This window comes from Mixophyes fleayi, chromosome 8, assembly GCF_038048845.1.
Source record: "Mixophyes fleayi isolate aMixFle1 chromosome 8, aMixFle1.hap1, whole genome shotgun sequence".
Lineage (NCBI taxonomy): Eukaryota > Metazoa > Chordata > Amphibia > Anura > Limnodynastidae > Mixophyes > Mixophyes fleayi.
In genome coordinates, this window is record NC_134409.1 from 33,835,016 (window position 1) to 33,854,886 (window position 19,871).

The 19,871-nt window shown below is 38.6% G+C and overlaps 1 protein-coding gene across 2 annotated transcripts in view; it reads right to left on the reverse strand.

Annotated features, from left to right (window-relative positions):
- DPYD (dihydropyrimidine dehydrogenase) overlaps window positions 1–19,871 on the reverse strand; it is an 816,112-nt gene that overhangs the window by 322,820 nt on the left and 473,421 nt on the right. The window contains exon 14 of one of the 2 annotated variants that reach the window (XM_075182332.1): window positions 12,633–12,728. The exons of the other annotated variant lie outside the window; for it this stretch is intronic. Coding sequence (XP_075038433.1) covers window positions 12,633–12,728 — 96 coding nt within the window. The remainder of the gene's footprint in view (window positions 1–12,632; window positions 12,729–19,871) is intronic. 2 annotated transcript variants of the gene reach the window in all.

The window sequence follows — 19,871 nt, forward strand, 5'->3', positions numbered from 1 at the left end:
AAAAATAACACACAAATTAAAAAGAAACAAAACCTAAACAAATCACAAATGTTTGGAGACTCAAAACACACACCAGTCACACATGATGGCGAAACAGAAGGTGTACCTGTGTATACTAGACTAATTGTTTAATTAGAAACACACTCTCTAGAGCGCAAACCATGTGTAAACCATACTGCCGGATGCCTAAGGCAATGCAAAAACAGGCACATCAAGCCATTATGCAAATTGTAGTGGTGACTTTCATTAAACGTGATACTTGAAGACTGAGCAAGCTTAGGGCAAATTTCTTCTTGACAAATCCTTGACTTGTACCTCATGCGCAAGGTAATAGGAGATATTAAACAGTGCAGCATAATCAGAGAGATTTCTATGGAGACCCATAGCCAGGTGGAAGGATAAAAAATAATTAATTGCATATGCAAAACTGTTAACGTCAAATGCACTTTGCATTTGATATAATTAAGCGTAGAAATGTTTGTTGTTATAGGGCCAAAATAATATTTTGGGCACTAAATGATAATAAAATAAATGATTATGTTTACATTATATCAAGGCTACTTACACTAGGAAAGTTCCGAATTTTTCATCTCTACAAATATATTTTAATTATGTCCCTTTATTTTTTAGCTTTCTCACCATTAGTAGTTGTTTATTACATTCTAATGCGCTGCAATGTCCAGCGATAGGACTAGTTTGTGGGCAATTGGATCAACTATAGCTCTTGGCATTCTTGTCATCTCCATCTAATGAACATATTTCTGCAGCTTGTCACATGTCCAAATGATCCTAGCAAGATTCCTACCGGTGGAAAATATCAACATACCAAGCTGTTACTCTAGACCGGCGGTTCCCAAACTGAGCGCCGCGGCTCCCAGGGGTGCTGCGGCGCTGTCACTGGGGTGCCGCGGGCCAAGCATTGAAAAAAAGAAAGAACACAGAAACTTACCAATCCGCCGGGCGCTGGGACCCAGCAGCCTCCTCTCTCCCGCAGCAGCTGTCACTGACTATCGACGTCAGTGACAGCTGCGGGAGAGAGGAGGCTGCTGGGTCCCGGCGCCCGGCGGATTGGTAAGTTTCTGTATTCTTTCTTTTTTTTCTATGGCTGGCGGGTGGCAGAGGAGTGAGAGGGAGTGTGACAGCGGGGCACAACGGGGCAGAGGAGTGTAACAGGGGCAGAGGAGGGTGACAGCGGGGCACAATGGGGCAGAGGAGGGTGACAGCGGGGCACAACGGGCAGAGGAGTGTAACAGGGGCAGAGGAGGGGGACAGCGCAAGAGGGCAGAGGAGGGGGGACATTGTGAGAGAGGGCAGAGGAGGGGGGACATCATGAGAGAGGGCAGAGGAGGGAGGACATCGTGAGAGAGGGCAGAGGAGGGGGGACATCGTGAGAGAGGGCAGAGGAGGGAGGACATTGTGAAAGAAGGCAGAGGAGGGGGACAGCGTGACAGAGGGCAGAGGAGGGGCAGTGTGAGAGAGGGCAGTGTGTCTGGATGCAGAGGGGACAGAGTGCCTGAGGGCATAGTGTCTGGATGCAGAGGGGGCATTTTTGCATACAACTAAATAAGTATTTCTGTCCTGACCTAAATACTTATTACAATTTTTTGACCCAACTACTTCTAAAACAGGACCGCTCAATAATTATTTTGGAGGGGTGCCTTGAAAAAATTTGGAGACTCTAAGGGTGCCTCGAACTGCAAAAGTTTGGGAACCACTGCTCTAGACCATAATTGATTGGTAACTATGACAAAACTTAACACCTTTAATAATGTCCTGACCTACTCTAAAGCTCTGGAAAACCTCCCAAGCGAATCACAAGATCTATTAATGCACAGAGATACTAACATTGGTGAATTGTACCTTCCATTTCATGATTGACTATACAGTAATTGACCATGATTGTCAAGTCCATAGATTTCACAGACAAAGACCTCTATAAATTGAGATTATTGTATAAACTTTCGATAAAATCTCACAAAAACTTTCTGGTGATCCATTAAAAAATTGATGATCATGTAAAAAAAAACATTTATTCTGATCTAATTCAAAACTATTTTTGAAAATACTTCATTGGTATTTTTCACCTTTAGAAAATGCAATATGTTTAGATTCCAATGAAAAAAAAAAGAATTCTAATGTATGCTATTTCCTTTACAGCATTTAGCCTTGACAAACAACAGTTACATAAGATCACATTCAATGGTAAACATAAAGCAAAGAATAAGTGAAGGTTGGAGTTAGATTTGGAACAAAACATTCTTTCAAATACAGGATGAACCCCAAACCGATTCATACAATCCTCACTCATTAAAAGAACTTGAAAAAAAAATATGAATATATAGATGAATAGATACAAATGAAAGTGTGCTGATGTACAGTTATAAAGTGTTTCAGCTATGGTGGCGTCTGAGGCCTAGAATGACTTTTTCCATTAAGATAGTAGAATGCATGAGATAAGCTAAAAAAACTATGGCTCACAGACTTTCTCCAGATTAGAAGCTGGTTTAGGCCTAATGATACAAGTGACAATGTACATCAAGCATACTTGCCAACTCTCCCGGAATGTCCGGGAGACTCCCGAAATTCGGGTAAGTCTCCTGGGCTCCCGGGAGAGCAGGCAAATATCCCGCATATGGCATCCTGCTCCTCAAAATGACGCGATTCGTGGTTAATCGCGTCATTTTGGCCCCGCCCCCCACAACAAAAACAGCATTTTTTGCGGGAGGCGGAGCCAAAATGACACGAATTGCCATGACTCCGTCCCTCCCACCAACCACGCCCCCCTGCCTGGGATCTGTCGGAATTAACTTACCAAAGGTTGGTAAGTATGACATCAAGACACACACACCAGATTAACCTAATTCTTTGCAGATGCCGGGTGAACAACTGTGGTTATAAGATTCGGTGCAGTTTCCTTACTATATTATTGAGTCTCTTAGACCAGTGTCCAGCAATCCTGTTCTCCTCTATGCTGTGAATTGACTACTGCTGCTGCCAACCAGTCATACAGACCCTGCAAAGGTCCTGTTCATTGTCTATTTCTGTCACTTGGAAGCTGTTTGCACTGACGATACTTGTATTACTGCATTTTTGGATTCTTCATATTATTCTGAGTTAAAACTAACAGAAATTGCACAGTTAATTTGGGGACTAATTTGGGGGCTAGTATTGCTGCAATTTGTTTCCTGTCCATGCATCAGATACTGTGCAAGGCAATTGGTTCAAGCCCCCCAAGACAAACACAGTATGTCAATAAAGATTTTAGCTAGACGGAAGGTAGCAAAACCAGATCACATTAATAGGTTATAGTGTACAGTCACTTAATCTGTATTAGTGCAACAAATAAAAACTTTACTTATCAAATACAGTAATAAAAACAATATATGTGTGCACAGAAAATCTTCATAAGAGTAGAAATAACAATAAAAGAAATTGATGATGGTCCGGATATAATCCTATTATTATGTCGTCCTGTATCGGTTTTTATGCAATCGCGATACAGTTTAGTGTATAGGTACAGTTCCAACGTTATAAAGCTAATATTAAGTTATATCGTTTAAATAGTATTTCTGTACCTTTCATTGCACTCACATGTATCTTGCGCGGACTGCAGTCTCCATGGATTGTTGCAATTATGGAACTTTCGTGGAAAAACTTCTGTCTTCCCTCCCTGAAAGGGAGGTCCTGGGCTGGGGACTTGCCATGGAGGTTTCAAGAAGAAATTTGATCCTTGTAATTGAACAGGTGCTGTCTGAGCACAAATTGGTAGAAGTGTGGAGTGCTCTGCAATAGCGCTCTGGATCCTATTAAAGCAGTATCTGTATTGTATTATCCCTACATCTCCAACCTCATCTCTATTCACGCTCCATCCTGCCTTCTCCGATCTGCCAATGACCGTCACCTCTCTTCCCCTCTGATTACCTCCTCTCACGCACGTATCCAAGACTTCTCCCGCGCTGCCCCCCTCCACTGGAACAAGCTCCCTCCCTCCATCAGAACATTCCCTAATCTGTCCAGTTTCAAACGGACTTTAAAAACCCATCTCTTTCTCAAAGCCTTCCCGTCTCCCACTTAACTCCCCCTCCCCTGAATCTGCCTCCATTCCCCCTTCTCTCCCCTGTTTCTCTCTGTATGTCTACCCCTCCCCTTAGATTGTACGCTCCCTTGAGCAGGGCCATCTCTAGTCCTGTTTCCTCTACTTCTAACTCTGCTCTCCAGCTACCTAACTCCCACCCCTCTGGGGGTCTCCCCGTCATCTGTGCCCTCCCTCTTGGGCTCTGGCGTATCTTCCCTCCCCCCCTCTCTCTAGCTGTGCTTCAAGCTTACTGAGTTACTGTGCTTTTTGTTTACTGTACCGTGTTGTCTCACCTCATATTGTAATCCTTTGTCCCTGTACGGCGCTACGGACACCTAGTGGCGCCCTATAAATAAAAATTTATAATAATAATAATAATATTGTCCAAAGTCCAATGCATTTCATCCCTCTAGATTAGGAGCTTCTTCAGGATAAGTTTAAGCATGTATGTGTACCAGACTGCTACACATGCGTGGTAAATAGTAGTGGAGTAAATAGATGTCTATTTACACCACTACTATGATACCATTTCATCTTGTGCCTTGGGAGTTTTTATTTCTGCTACAATAAACTCGCCTGAATCCTCCTCCCCCCATTTCTCCCTTAATGACAGTAAAATCTAGACATACCTAGGTAAGCGCAGATAACCTATCACTCTTTTCTACCACCTGTATAGTTTTTGATTTAGTTACTTACAAATTAATCACTGCAGTCTTTATTAGAGCATTTACTATAGTTCAGTTGGCTCACAAATTAGCGCCACGATTAATTGCTATCACACTTTATCTGTCGAAGGGGATTATTTGTAACACCACGTCTACTCAATCTGTAATGTATGTTTCCTAGAAAAAAAAAAACACCTTTAATATTCATATGCAGATTTCAGTGTCCAATTTCAATTGGCAGATTCAATGCAGGAAAACAAAGAATACAATTCCCACCATGAACTGAGTACTTCCATTCAGAAATTAACCTTGCTTTGTGCTAATTGTTGGCACTGCTCAGTTTGAGATCTGAACCACACTACGACGTATATGCATGTTTTTCGTTTTATTTAAAGCCCAACAAAGACACATCTAAAAATAGTGTATTTACGTGCATAAGGTCGGTTGGAAGCATCTCAAGGTGTGTCTAGCGCTGAACCAGTACCATATCTGCCAGGTTTATGTCAGTCATACATCAGAAACCTTTACACCCAACTTAACCCATTAGTGCATTGTGAATTTTCTGCGACTGAACCATTTGTAAAAAAAAAAAGTGAACAATTGTTTCAATAGCGAAAGACACATTCATCTTGATTTAAATGTCATGGTAAAATACCCCCACAAAATCATATAATATAGGCACGAGCAATGAAGAAAGTGCTTCACAGGTGAATCTGCAATCAGTCAATCATAAGCTGCTAGCTAACTTTTATGATTGGTTGATTGCAACAATATGTATTTCCGCATGTGATCTGGCTACTGCATCAGGCATTTCTGCCTCTCGGTGAGGGTCTACCTCAGTATGCATTTGCCTGCCCCTTCCCTCTCCTGTCCCACCTCCCTAACTGTCTCCCACTGTCCTGACTTCCTCCTATTCAAAGTACAATTTGTTTCTAGAAATTCAGTGCAATTCAGAAACTCCAATCTCAGTTTCCGATGGATCCTTCCACTCACACCCCACCTCTGTAGCAACACACTCCTGCGGTTTTGACTGATAGGCTATAAGACGAACCACGGAGCACTAGGGAAAACAGTTGCATGGAGTAGGTATGAGGAGGAGTAGGTGGGTAACATTTAGCGATCAGGTAAAAATGCATCTTTAAGAGCATAAACATTGTTTATAAGACATTTGTTTATTTGATATTATTGTTGACTTTTAAAAACTAGAATGGGTCTGATTCATTAAGGAACACAAATGTTGATGCGTGCTGTATTTTCAAATGATAAAATTGCTCTCTACATGCCCAGAACCAGACTATACGCCAGTGAACACAGCAACATCCAATTCATCTTAGAGCACAAAGGACCCTGTTGACAGTCTACGATTTCAGGGGCAGAACAAGGAGGGGACTGGGAGTATGCATGTAGCCGATGTACAGTAAGGGCATGCAATCTCGGGCTCACACAGCAGCGTTTCATTCAAGCTTTAGGCATCTACAATGTACATGTTTTTCTGTTGTATCACTTGCACCAGCTACAGCAGTGGTCAGGGAACAGGGGAAAATTACCCCAAATGGGGTAAAAATGAAATTCCTGGGGGTAATGCTGCCGATTCACATGCTGTCAGTTGGGTTGTAGACCCCTTTAAATGTGAAATTGCTGTTGTACCAGAGGAGCCTCAAGGGTTGGCAGAGGCACTTCTTGACCTTCGATGCAATAATGAAGCACGTATTGCATTTGAAAACAAAGCAGATCTGTCATATTTTTAGATGTCAACAGCTGCAAAGGCATTCAAAATTCCACATGAGGGGGCAGTCAAAAAGTTGCTGCCTTTTGCAACAACCTACCTTTGCGAACAAGAATTTTCCACTCTAACGAACATAAAAACAAAGCAAAGAAATCGATTGGACGCTGAAGACTGTATCCAAATTGCTCTGACATCAAAATGCCCCAATATTGATGCTCTCGTATCAAAAATGAAGCAACATCATTTATCCAAAATCTAAAGTTTTGAAGTTGAATCTTTCAAAGAAATTTTGAATAGATTCAATAAAATGTTGAATTCCAATAATTAATAATATATGATTTCCTTCCTTTCAAATCAAGGGGGTAACGTCGGCGTATCTAAATATATTTTGGGGTAAAAGGTAAAAAAGTTCCCTGACCCCTGAGCTACAGGTTGGGTGTAAGTGCTACTTACTAATGATGACAGCTGTGCATGAATGCTAGAACATGTGTTTGCAATCAGGAGCAACTGTAAAATCCATTTTAAGTACAGTGACGTCAACAGCATCATAAATGTTTTGAAGTGGGGAAAAAAAAACAAAAAAAAAACTTTTATTACATTTTTTAAACAATTTGGTCATTGATGACAAATAATGACAATATTATTGACAAGTGATTATCATTGAATACTTTGATTTTTTTCTGTGTGTACTTTTGTGAATTTATATTCCACATATGTAATGGACGTATCCAGCAGTGTATTGTCTGCTAGAGCAGAGCGTACCTAGACCCATATTTAACAAGAGATGTTTCTTCAGAACTGCTCCTAGCTGAAGAAGGACGTGCGTATACCCAATTTATGTGCAAAAAAAACCAACTTGTTGTTTACTTTAATTTTGCATGCCTTAATGAATCAGACCCAAATGTTAAACTACAAATGAGTACAAAAATTATAGTATAAACTATGATAAAAAAAAGAAAGAGCACTATTAGAATTGTTTCTCAAAATATCTCGCATTTGTTTCACTACTTGATTTGTAACACCCAGTGATTTTTTTTTAAGAAGAAAGGTGCCGGAACTCACATCACGTAGTCAATCACTGTACATACATCCATACACGTCAGTTGTGTGATGAAACATAACAGTCACCGCCCGCAGTAAGCACTCAGCGCGCTACCACACAACCAATCACAAGCTGAACAGCACCACAAGCCGAGCAATGCCATCGCAACCAGCGTGGACAAAGCTCGTATGCATTGGACTCGCCACACAATCAGCCCGCATGCACCTTTTTAATGATTTTGCTGCCGACCTGCTACCCTTGACAGGGCGATTCAAGTCCACGTGGACCAAACATCATATGTTCAAAAGTTACTTTTAAAACTTGGAGAATCCGTCGAAAAAAGGTGCTGGAACTCCGTTCCGGTGAGTTCTATCACATAAAAACACCCAGTAGAATCAAAATTCAACAACATTCTCAATGTGATGAATCGTTTTTCTTCATTTTAGATTTTAATATAATCTACCACTGTGGAAACATAAACAAGTGGTATATTCACAGAGAACTCAACATGTGCCTAAAACCAACATTTTAAATGGTCTACACAGCATGTATTGTATGTCTACAGACTACGTATATAGAAAGTCTACAAATTATGCAGCTCAGCAAAAAAGGAGGAATTGTAATGGACTTGTCTGTAACAGATATGCTTGTGCAAATACTTTTCTTCATTATAGGAGTATTTGACCATGGTCAGAGAGCCTATTGCATTCCTCAAAACACACACGGACAGGTAGATAGGTTATAATAACATGTAGCCAATCAGAGCAGCAGCCCAAGCATAAGAACTCAGCCAACTTCCGTGAATGCACATATAAGGAATATTGAAGCGATGGTGCTAAGTCAATAAGTTCATTAAGTAGTTTTGGTCTATAATATATTTGATTTTCTTTACACATGCTAATAAATCAGAATAATTTACTATGGTAGGTGTACTTTAACACTTCAAAATTATATATTTACCAAGTCTAGCTCATAATATTAATTTTACTTGTTACATGGACAAAAATTTCAGCAATCACTTCATTTACTGACTGCCTTCTCTCAACTAGCATTTTTTGTTGTTGGCTGCAGTAGACTGCTTTACAAAGGCTAATTAATTTTTAACATATCCTGAGCCAAATTAAAGCACAATTTTAATTACTATTTTCTCTCAGGAAAGTCATATAATCAATTTATTTATAATGGTTGAACATGCAGCTCCCTAAATGCTACTAGTCATCAAAGATCCATTTTGAAATATGTTTCTTTCGGACTACTATCAGAAAATCACTTCTTGGCAGTTTAAATATTGACCCCTTAATGACCAGAGTTCTTTGTAACTAATATTTTTGCTATGTGCAGGTTAAAAAAAAATATTTTATTTGTTAGGTATCAGAGTGAATGTTATATTGTTTTTATTGTAAAGATATGCTTTTCTTTTAGAACGATTTTTTAAGTAGTATTTCATTTTTGTGTTTTAAAAGTTAAATTATTTACTTTATTTATGTCTAATATATTTTACCAGGAAAATGCACAGAGAGTAGCCTCTTATTTTCTATTATGTCCTGGATACATTATACACATAATAAAGGCAAAAAGCTTTATAACCATTACAAACATGGTTATAAAGTAGTGAAACAGAAGTTTTGAAAGATCTATGACAGGTGACAAATTTAAGAGAATCAAGTAAGTTGTTCTGGAAATGGGCATCACTGTAGGAGATGGCAAAGCGTCTGGATTCATTATTGAATTAGAATATAATAGGAACAATTAAAAAACACCTGTAGGTAGGTCTTAGGTGATAAGAGCTATCAGCAGCATGAGAAAGAGGTCTGTTTAGGTCATTGGGTAATTTGTTCAGAAAATATTTGGAGGACAAACAAGTAAAGTGAACTTATCACAATAGAGTGATCTGTAATTACACAGCATAATTGCATATTGAGTTGTAAAGTGTTATCAAGCTTGATAACATAAATTTCAAGACTATATTTTATCTCCATAGTCTACAATTGACATAGCATGTGTTGTTCTATGCCATAGGAGTTAGGCAGTATTTGTTTATATAGAGCAAATTCAGTTTGGAATATATTTATGATGTCTACAGAGTGTCTACATGCAAACCAAATGAAGGGTAAGGGTCAAGCTATATACACAGATATTTATATTTGACTACCGATGTCAGATAAATGTTGGCCTTTGCACCCATGTTCCAAAGCCCAGTGTAAATAGGGTGAGACTGGATGGGGTTTTCTGCCTTATGCTTAAGTACTGTCTTTAATGTTCAGACTGAGGATTCAGAACTCATTGGAGAAACATTCCCTTTCTCGCTGACCACTTTGCATCCTGAATAAAGGTCTGTAAAACTCAGACAGAGAAAAAGATGTAATAAGGATATGACCTCTTTATAGGTTCTAATGTAAGAGGGTGATAATAGGTCATCTAATACTGCTTATACTAATGCTAATACTAGTATGACTGCTAATGCTTTACATCACGCTGCACACATCTAACAAAACGTTTCCAGAATGCGTACATATCTCACACAAGACACTGCAAAAACTTTAATTCATGCACTCATCATCTCCCGCATCGACTATTGTAATTCCCTCCTTACTGGTCTTCCCAAAAATCAGACTCGAGACCCTACAATCTATTTTACACGCAGCGACTAGATTATTTTCCTTGCAAATTGTTTTACATTTGCTCAGTCACACTGTCAGTCTCTACATTGGTTGTCTGTTTTTCAATGAATCAAATAATATGCCAAAAGTCATTCAGTAATAATTTAACAGTTTCTTAATGTTACAACTTCCAATGCCCATCAGCCTCTATTCATTCCTTTTAGGCAACATACAAAATTGTGACTGAAATGCTAGTACATAGCACCTTCACGCAGGGTTTAAATGTAATTCTTTCCACTTTTACCATGGAATTTTGTAGGGTTTATTTTTGTGTTTAGTTGTCCTTTCCACATGATCCATACTCCATTGCCGTATATTGTTTTCACTTTCTGAAATGTGTGATTTTCTTTGTGCCAACTCAAATCCACTTCCACACAGCAGTTTAAATGGACTTGAAGTTGGCAAGACAAATTCTTCAATTTAGCCTGTCATCTTAAATGCTTTTCCTTCTTGATAAAATTGTCTATGTTGGCGCTCTGAGGCAGCAGAGTTTCCTTCATTTGGATAAGGGACATAATGGACTTTAATCTTCTAGCTATCAAATGAACAATTCTTGCTAATTTTAATGTAATTTTACATATAATTAGTACTGTTATCTGCAGCAAAATTAGCTGTTTTCCTTACACAATTTGGCAACTTCCTACACTTTTATAGCTGCACAGTGAGGTTATGAACGTACGCTTTGCTCGTAGCAATGTAACAGTTATTAAACTAATCTGAGTACACACACAGGAAAGCCAATTATTCCACTGGTTCAAATGGCCTATAACCTCTCAGCAAAAAGTATGATTTTAATACATATTTCCATAATAATTTTCTGTAATATCAGTTGTAATGTCAGCCATATGAAATAGTTTGATTTAAAAGGAAGCTGTAGTTAAAATAAAAGTTATGCTATATGAAATAGTACTAGTAACTTGTTAACTAACAAATCCTCTGTATTAAGCATTCCATAATATAAACAAACTAAATTGGTAGAGACTATTTAACTTCTAATATACCTTGAGGAGGGGAGATAAGCTATATAATAAAAAATTCTAATGTATTTCTTAAATATCACCCAGCTATGCTGCTGTTTATCATTTTCCCATTAAAATATTTTTTTTTTAAGATGGTTTTGCTCTACTTGGAAATAGAGATGTGCAGATTGGATTCAGAGAAATCCGACAAGATCTAGCTTTGGGGATCCGAGTCGAACCAGAACACAACTTGGTTTCACACGCCAAATTTGATCTGAAAACAATGCAAAACATAATTTCTGGTAAAATGTGCTGGGGGGAGTCCTAAATGGCTTATTCACTGCTAGACTTTACATATTTTATGTAGCCATCTCGTTTTTTCAAACAGGGCCCATATATTCCAGGATCCAGACAAGCAGCAACTCAGCTTAAGACACGGTCAGCAGCAAGTAGTGGAATTTTCAAGAATGGGTAGGAAAGATCAGCACAGTCAACTGCCAACTGTCCTAATTCTGGGGTAGTCCCAATTTGAATGACTGCTTTATTTTTTATAGGGTGCTCTTTGACTCAGCAGCCCACCCCCCAAAAATTATATATTTATATTGCTCTTAAATTTACAAGTGTTTTAAAATGGAAGTAATTGTGTGAGTGGCAGTATCAGTTGCATCTGAACTATTTAGTGGACAAAAATGTGTGAATAACCTAGCACTGTGAGCTAGCTCTACTATGCTGAAGGGATGAGGAGGAGGAGGAGGATGCTACAGGCACAGCAGCTGCTGCTGAAGGTGATACACCTAACCAGTAGGCTGTCATGGTCATGTAGTCTTTTGTTTGACCAGAATCTCTGGTCCACATATCTGTTGTTAAGTGGATAGTCAGTACAATGGCATTTGCTAGAGAATTAATTACTTTTAATTTAACCTCCTAATACAGCTGAGGAATTGCTGTTTGGCAAAAATGGAATCAAGATCGAATTTGTTAACGTGAATACATGAACTTAACTAATCTGCTAAAACCTGATGCATTGATGGCAGAAATTTGACGCACCTCCAATGCTAACTGTCATGGCTTTAGTGATCCACTGTGCAACAGGATGCCGACTGTCATATTGGCAAATGCTTGTTTCCCAAACAATTGTTGTTTAAAGCTATTCTTACTCTTCTTGGTCCCCTTCTGTATAGAAGTTTCATCCCAACAGCAGCCGTTGCGTAAGGATGCCTCTTGTGATTCATGGATTGTATTAGGGGATTCAGTTTGTATTTAAAATTGGAAGCTGAACTACTTACTAGTAATGAGGAGGTTGATGATGAAGGTGTTGATGGGGAAGATTGCATGAGTTGTCTATCAATTCTACTGCTAGCTGATACTTGATTGCTTGTTACTAAACAATATTTTCCACCTTTTGATAAACTACTTGAACGAACTTGCTGCAAATAACGTAACAGGAAGATTGTAAGCTTGCGCGCAGGGTCTTCTTACTTGAGTACCACTGGTGACTGACTTACTTGGGCACATCCATCATTCTCCTCATTATCTTGTTCAAGAACAACGCATTGTAACATTTTCAGATCCATAATTATCCCCCTCACACTGATTGTCAGCTGTAGGAGAAGATGAACGAATTAATATTGTGAATATCAGTGTCTGTTCATGACAGGTTTGTAAATAATCAACAGCACAAGTTCATTGTCACAGAGGATTTTGCTTAAAAGTAAGTGGTCAGCTTACTAATAGCAAAATATGTATCAAACCTTGGTATGTCCTCTATGTATTCGATATATATCCTCTTCAATACCATATGTTTGTGGAGAGGAGTCCCCCTGAATAGCGGTCTTGTGACCCACGGCACTGTGTCAACAAAAAAGGATGCGACGATCTGTGAAATTTTCTAACGCATTTCATCCACAGGAAGACGACTTTTTTAAAGATCTAAACTGTTCACGATCTCATAAAGTCCAAAGTCCAATGTAGTTCACCACTCTAGACTAGGGGATTCTTCAGGGATAAGTTTAAACATGTATGTGTGCAAGCAATTGTAGCAATTATGAGGTCCTGAGGGTTGCCTTACCAAATCTCAATCTGGCAATACACATACTGCTTTTATACAATCCAGAGCACTACACATTTCTACCAACTTGTGCTCAGACAGCACCTGTTCAATTACAAGGTTCGAATTTGTTCTTGAAACCTTCATGGCAAGTCTCTGCACCCCGGCCTAGAACCTCCCTATCAGGGAAGAAAGCCAGAAATTTTTCCAGAGAAGATCCAGAATTGCAACAAGCACATCAACAGAGGCTACAGCCCCCGCAAGACACATGTGAGTGTACTGAAAGGTATAGAAACACTACTTAAGCTATAGAACTGAATATTAATTTCATAATGTTTGAACTGTACCTATACACTAAACTATACTGAGATTTGCATAAAAAACGATACAGGAGGTCATAAAAAGTTATACGTACACTAAAAGGATTATATTCGGACCATCATCAGTTTACTTTATTGCTATTTTCTACTCTTATGAAGATTTTCTGTGCACACTTACATTGGTTTAATTATTATATTTGATAAGTAAAATTTATATCTGTTGCACGAATACCAATTCAGTGACAGTATATTATAACATATATATGGTGTGATTTTACTACCATCCATCTAGCTAAAAAAAATAATTCACATACTGTGCGCCTAGGGAGGATGAATCAATTGCCTATTAGTAATAACCTAATGAAAGGACATGGGGTTTCCCTATTTTTCACTTACCTCCCTTCAAATGGCAGCACAATACACACAACTTTCCCCACTAAATGCCGTGCACACAGACATTCCCCTTTACATCTTCCTCATTTATTTTATTCATTTTTATTTATTTTTGTTAATGTTCATTTATTTTAAATTATTTATTTTTACTCTTGTCCAATGATTTCATTTTTATTACTTTTACAGACCCTTTGATTCTTCTGATGGTTTTCCCTAGATTTATAGTGACAACAACTAACTTGCCATTGAGGAAGTAAAAAAAAAAGTCTGTTTACTAAGAATTCTGCCAAAGATATTTAGAATTTCTATTAATTATGCAGAAAAAAAACTAATGCATCTTGAACAGACAAAATTATGTATTTAGTTCTAGACATGGTGAAAAAAGCAAATAGTGAAAACTGTATGATTTTGATCTTTCATACATAGGTCCTCTGGTCTTTGCACTTTAGGCAGAAAATTTGAACACCTAGGGCTAGATTTACTAAGCTGCGGGTTTGAAAAAGTGGGGATGTTGCCTATAGCAACCAATCAGATTCTAGCTGTCATTTTGTAGATCGTACTAAATAAATGAAAGCTGAGATCTGATTGGCTGCTATAGGCAACATCCCCACTTTTTCAAACCCGCAGCTTAGTAAATCTAGCCCCTACAGTTGGAGCCACAGTTGGCTGCATTATGACATTAGAGGTCTTCTGTACCTCTTTACAAAGCAGGAGTGCAGTGGCACACGCAGGGGGGGTTTCTGAGTCTCCAGAACCCCCCCTGCGCTAAATAAAAATGGCCACTATAGCGGCACTGTCCTATACAGCAGCCGCGGCGCTGTCAAAGAAGCATGTGCAGTAGCTCTCGCGCGGGTTGGGTTTTTTTTTTTTATTTTGGGTCGGGGGGGGGGGGGGGGGAACCTCCCCCCCGACAATCCTCTGTGCGCCCCTGGAGTGGTAATACGCAACTACATTCCAAAAATAAAGTGCATTAAATTTGCTCAGGAAAGCAGTTCAAGGCAAAAGATTACAACTTTTTCTTTGCATTTGCAATAGTACAGATTAGGATGTGGGGCAATCAGAGCTCATTTAAGATTTTGGACAGTTTAATACCATGATTTATGATTACAGTTTGGGCTAATATTAGCTCTAAGGTTAAAGCTTAGAGTAGATTTAGATTTATGACTTGGACTAATCTTGGAACTAAAAAGTTAAAATAAAGACTGTATAAATAATTTTTTATTCTGTAGCATTTTAACTTAATCCGTGTGGGGTTAGCTATCTCCCACTTAGCGCCTCCCCAGGTGGAAGATAGATGAATGCTAACCAGATATAGTTGGGTGCTGGGGAAATAAAATACCTGGGGTGGACCAAAGCCAGTAACTGCTGCTGCCCTGCAATTTGGCTCTTCAAAAGCTAGACAAAGAAACCTGGATCAGTAGTCAGGCCAGTGCCTTGGCCTTAAGGTGGCGTCCCCATGAGGACACTTGAGTTAAAAAATTAACTTGATATCTTTGGATCACGTTGGTCAAGCAACACAAAGAAATAACAGACCTCTTTTTTTTCTAGGACACCAGGAAATTGCCATAGAAGACCATTTATGGTTAATCGCATGCCCTGGTAGACTCAAGACAAATGGCCCTATTACACCTATCTTAAAATGGTTAAAGATATTGCAAACTGATTCAAGCATTCTCAGATAGCTATACCTGGAAACATTGGCTAAACTGTAGTATATCTTAATTAGATTATTATCGCACAATATAGATTTAGATTATTATGGAATACTACAGTTTAAAATTTATGTCATATTAATATATGCAAATCACAAGCCCTGCTCTATTTTGTTGGATGTTTAGTGCAGTAAATCACCCATATAGTCTTATGTTGACTAATAATGTTAGTGCAGATGCATTAGGAGTCTAGGTTCCTGAACAACTGCCACTCCCAATTCAACATTTTAAGTGACAAGGATCTTACTAGGAAAAACAGATATCTTACTTGTGCCCAAATGCCTGGATAATTATTAAGTTTTCTTTGGGCACAGAACTGCTGGATACGTTGGCGCTTTATAAATATAATTGTAATAATAATATTGAAGTAATTTCGTGTAGTTTTTTTGCTTCTGACCATTTCTGACTGCTCTTTTGCTGAAAATAGTTTTTATTGCCCTACATATACAATCCCCATATAGTAATCCATGAGAAACTGTACAATGAATGCAGTCACTGTTAGTGGAGCTAGAAACAGAGGCAGTGGGGAGGGTGGAGATAGCAGCTTTGACCTGGAAGGCGAGTTGAGAGAAATCATCATCATCATCACCATTTATTTATATATCGCCACTAATTCCGCAGCGCTGTACAGAGAACTCATTCACATCAGTCCCTGCCCCATTGGAGCTTACAGTCTAAATTCCCTAACACACACACACACACACACACACACACAGACAGAGAGACTAGGGTCAATTTTGATAACAGCCAATTAACCTACCAGTATGTTTTTGGAGTGTGGGAGGAAACCGGAGCAATGACAACACCCAACAATTATACCACCGAAGATGATGTCCTAACCTCATCTCATGGCAGGATTGATATGACACCTACTGGTGATTTGATTTTCAGGGTACTCCACATTTTAGATATCTATGCCAGAATGAGACAAGTGCTGGCTTGTATAGACAAATACAAGTTCATATCAAAGAGGTATCATGGTTTTCTTTTTCCTAAAAATGGAAACTTTACCTGAAGGTCACTATAATTTCCTACCTACTATCCTTACAGCGATTCTGCTGATACTTCATGGCTACTGACTGGGTTCAAATGCACACAGAGAAAAATCAAAACACTTCCTGAAACCAGAATGTCACTGTTGTGGATTCTACCTCAATGACAGTGAAAAGGTTAAAGATCTGGTACAGGAACAACTTGGAAAATATGGAACAATATAATTGACCGAAATACATGAAATAAATATATATTGTTCCTCTGTATTCCATACTTTAATACAATAAGAAATGCAATAGTCCTCAATATCAGTGAGTATTCAAAAAAGCAAGGAAGGAATTGATGTCGGTGAAATGTTCTACATAACAGCTTCTGGACATATTACCTCTCTTGCCTCAATCAAATGGCACTCCAATAAAATCCATTCAAAACACAGCTTCAATATTTCAAAATAGGGAAAATCAATGATTTAAACCTCAGGTTGTTCTTTTTATTCAGTTGCACAGTGTCTTTTAAGATTAATAAGCTAACGGCACCAAAAGACAAAACTGTAATCAGAAAAATAAACACTATCTCACATACAGTGTAAATAAACATTTATTTTTAAAAATTATAACATCCAAAGAGTATACTGTAATTGTAACTTAGGAAAAATCTAGAGATATGTTCGTTTTGCAATAAATTAAATTTGAATTAATTTGTGGAATGAAACATAAGAAGTTCATATTGGGTGCAATTGAGAAATTTGTCATAAGGGTGGAGAGGGGGAGAGGGAAAAAAAAAGAGAGAAAGAGAGGTGGAGAGAGGGAGAGAGAGAGAGGGTGGATGGGGAGGGGGGAGAGACAGAGAGAGAGAGAGACTCAGAGCTAGATTTACTAAGCTGCGGGTTTGAAAAAGTGGGGATGTTGCCAATAGCAACCAATCAGATTCTAGCTGTCATTTTGTAGAAAGTACTAAATAAATGTAAGCTAGAATCTGATTGGTTGCTATAGGCAACATCCCCACTTTTTGAAACCCGCAGCTTAGTAAATATACCCCTTGGTGTAACATTTTATAGTCATCTTTGTTTTATAGTATGGAGTATGAGTTCATTTCCAGAGTTCACTTCTTTTGATCCTGGTGCTTTTTGATTTCATGGTGTCTTCTTAAAAGAAGTTCAGCAAGTTTAGACTGTATACCTGTAGGTCTAAATTTGAATGCTGGCCACATTATGCCCACTCCCTAGGTTTGAGTAGTTATATGCGAGGAGTGAGACATATTACATGGTACTGCCACCAGTAACATGGTGATGTGCTCTACTAGTTATCAGTGCTGATTTTAGGACATTGTCATTGCTGAGCCTAACATTGTCACTAATGTTGGTGCTGATTCTTCTATGGCAAGTTATTAGTAAATGCCATTATTGAATGCCATTACTTAATGAAATTATTTAATAGTATACATTATGATATTGCTCAGATAATATTCTGTACAGAAATTGCTTTATTGTCTTGTCACATGCTACTTGTATTTCATAGTTACAGTCATCTCAGCCACTATATCTCTATCGAGGACAGAGTCCTCTTTCTTTAATTCTTATTTACTAAAATTACTGACCTTCCAGTTATCAGGCCATTTAATAAACATCCCTTTTTACATATGTGCATATGTCGCCACCAACCATTTATTGTGAGTCGGACTGGGGTTCCTTGAGTCAACCTCTGGCAGACCTTGACAAGATCTGCAACCCTGCAGAGTGAAAGGACTTGGGTGGAAGCACTGAGTTTGAGAAGAGGTGAGGCTAACCTAATTGTGAAATTTACCACCCATTCCCCCTTCCAGGTATACTGAGGTACCTGGTGGCAGAGGAGCTACATATTTAAAATAAATAAATACAAATAAATAAAACAAACTAAAATGATCTCAAAGCTGCATTACCATCTGGAGCTAATTAGTCACTTCCTCACCCTGAAGCCTCTGAGTCTCTCCATGCAGTCATCTTACCTGGTTCTCTGTAGTGGGAGCACCAATCAGAAGCAGCGATCACAGATATTGTGGCTTCTGATTGGTCCTTCCACTCACATTACTCTCCTGCAGACATTTTAAAATGGTAAATGAAATTTGTCATCACTTTAGATGGCAATAAAGCTTTAAAAAGATAAATGGTCTCTTTCAGCACAAGCATGTGTTCTACAACCCAAATGGATTTGGCATTGACCCACAGGGCTGCCATGTAAATGGCATCATCCAGAAATTCCTTGCACTATTGGAAAGAGGCTTATTTTCATAAATGCCTCTCAAAGTGTAAGAATGGGGCCACCCTGTGAAACAAAATCTTTCACATAAATTAGTGACAGAGTAAACAATGGCTGAGGGACTCTCGGGATTACCTAGACTGGAGAGCTCATTGTAGCAGGATCATTTGTAGTATTGAAATAAACCTTTTATCATTACTATGTAGCTTCATTACAAGTCTGTGTTTGCTTGTGGTGTTAAAAAGAAAATAATAAGCTTTTCTGTATAACAATTAAGTAATTAGGGTACAGATAAACAATGGGGGTGTTAGTTGGTATGTAAATGCGGTCGGATGCATGCTTTCTTTGTTGCATATCGAATCATTTTAATTTTGTAAAACTACACAGCAAAATTTGTTCTCTGCCTCTATTTACATTCTATTAAGCCAAGAATGGGAATGTGAGCCAAATATTAATTGAAGTTGAACTGCAACATATCCTGAATTATTCAAGCTCCTAAGGCACATGTTTTCCTTTCTCTCAAAAGTCTAAGCTGCGAAAATAGTTCAATACTGAAGGCCAATGCGACTAGATGGAATTTAGTGAAAAGTAAATATTCTTTTGTTTTGCTTTTGTCTCTTAAACATTTTTTGTCCTTAGAATGCATTTGAAAGCTTTAGCACAAGGCCATCGCATCTACCCAAAATGCTGTATTTCTAAAGGAATTTACACAGCGTACACTGTACTTCACGTGCAACTGGATAAGCAGCACAAAGAACTTTTGTTTTGCACAGATGCGCTTAGATTGGTCGCACTTCAAGGTGCACGCTTATTGTCTGCTCTTGATTTATGCCTCTGCAAACTAGAGGTGCGCCTAGGTGTGCGGTGAGGTAGAAAAATAGGAACAGTTGCACTGTGCAAAAGCTCCTATAGTGTCCTATAGATTGTAAGCTTGTGAGGAGGGCCCCCTTACCTCTGTGTGTGTCTGTCTGTTAATACCCATTCTTGTTTTCTTACTGTGCTTGTTACCAATTGTAAAGCATACTTGCCAACTTTTTCTGTGACC